Source organism: Suricata suricatta, unplaced genomic scaffold (genome assembly GCF_006229205.1).
Source record: "Suricata suricatta isolate VVHF042 unplaced genomic scaffold, meerkat_22Aug2017_6uvM2_HiC HiC_scaffold_14995, whole genome shotgun sequence".
NCBI classification, from domain to species: Eukaryota; Metazoa; Chordata; class Mammalia; order Carnivora; family Herpestidae; genus Suricata; species Suricata suricatta.
The window spans coordinates 1-965 of NW_021859325.1; the positions used below are offsets into that span (position 1 = coordinate 1).

The 965-nt window shown below is 43.9% G+C and overlaps 1 protein-coding gene across 1 annotated transcript; it reads left to right on the forward strand.

Moving 5' to 3' along the window:
* Nucleotides 1-5: 5 nt before the first annotated feature.
* On the forward strand, nt 6-524 carry LOC115284679 (olfactory receptor 52J3-like; the record flags this gene model as incomplete). Its single annotated transcript, XM_029931188.1, has 1 exon — nt 6-524. A coding segment is annotated over one exon (519 nt), but the record flags the coding sequence as incomplete, so codon positions are not given.
* Nucleotides 525-965: the final 441 nt, after the last annotated feature.

A 965-nucleotide genomic window follows, 5' to 3' on the forward strand; every position in this document is an offset into this window, starting at 1 on the left:
TGACATCCCAGGTACTGGTGGGCATCAGCATGTGCACTGTGGTTCGTCCAGTTCTGCTTACACTTCCCATGATTTATCTCATCTACCGCCTACCCTTTTGTCAGGCTCGTGTAATAGCTCATACCTACTGTGAGCACATGGGAATTGCAAAACTGTCCTGTGGAAATATCCGCATCAATGCCATCTATGGGCTCTTTGTAGTGTCTCTCTTTCTTCTGAACCTGGTCCTTATTGGCATCTCCTATGTTTACATACTCCTAGCTGTCTTCCGCCTCCCATCACAGGATGCTCGGTTAAAAGCCCTAAGCACATGTGGGTCTCATGTTGGCGTTATCTGTGTTTTCTATATCCCCTCAGTGTTCTCCTTCCTCACTCACCGATTTGGCCACAACATACCACGCTACATTCACATTCTCATTGCCAACCTCTATTTGGTTATCCCACCGTCGCTCAACCCCATCATTTACGGTGTAAGGACCAAACAGATACGAGAGCGAGTGCTCCGTGTTTTTATTAAAAAATAAATTTTATGTACCTGTAGGCCATCTGGATGTCCTCTTTGGAGAAGTGTCTGTTCATGTCTTCTGCCCATTTCTTCACTGGGTTATGTGTTTTTTTTGGGTGTGGAGTTTGGTGAGTTCCTTGTAGATTTTGGATACTAGCCCTTTATCTGATATGTCATTTGCAACTATCTTTTCCTATTCTGTCGGCGCCTCTTAGTTTTCTTGATTGTTTCCTTTGCAGTGCAGAAGCTTTTTATCCTGATGAGGTCCCAATAGTTAATTTTTGCTTTCATTTCCCTTGCCTTTGGGGATGTGTCGAGTAGGAAATTGCTGCAGTTGAGGTCAAGGAGGTTGTTTCCTACTTTTTCCATGAGGGTATTGATGGTTTCCTGTCTCACATTCTGGTCCTTCAGCCATTTTGAGTTTGTTTTTGTGTATGGTGTAGGAAAGTGGTCTAGTTTC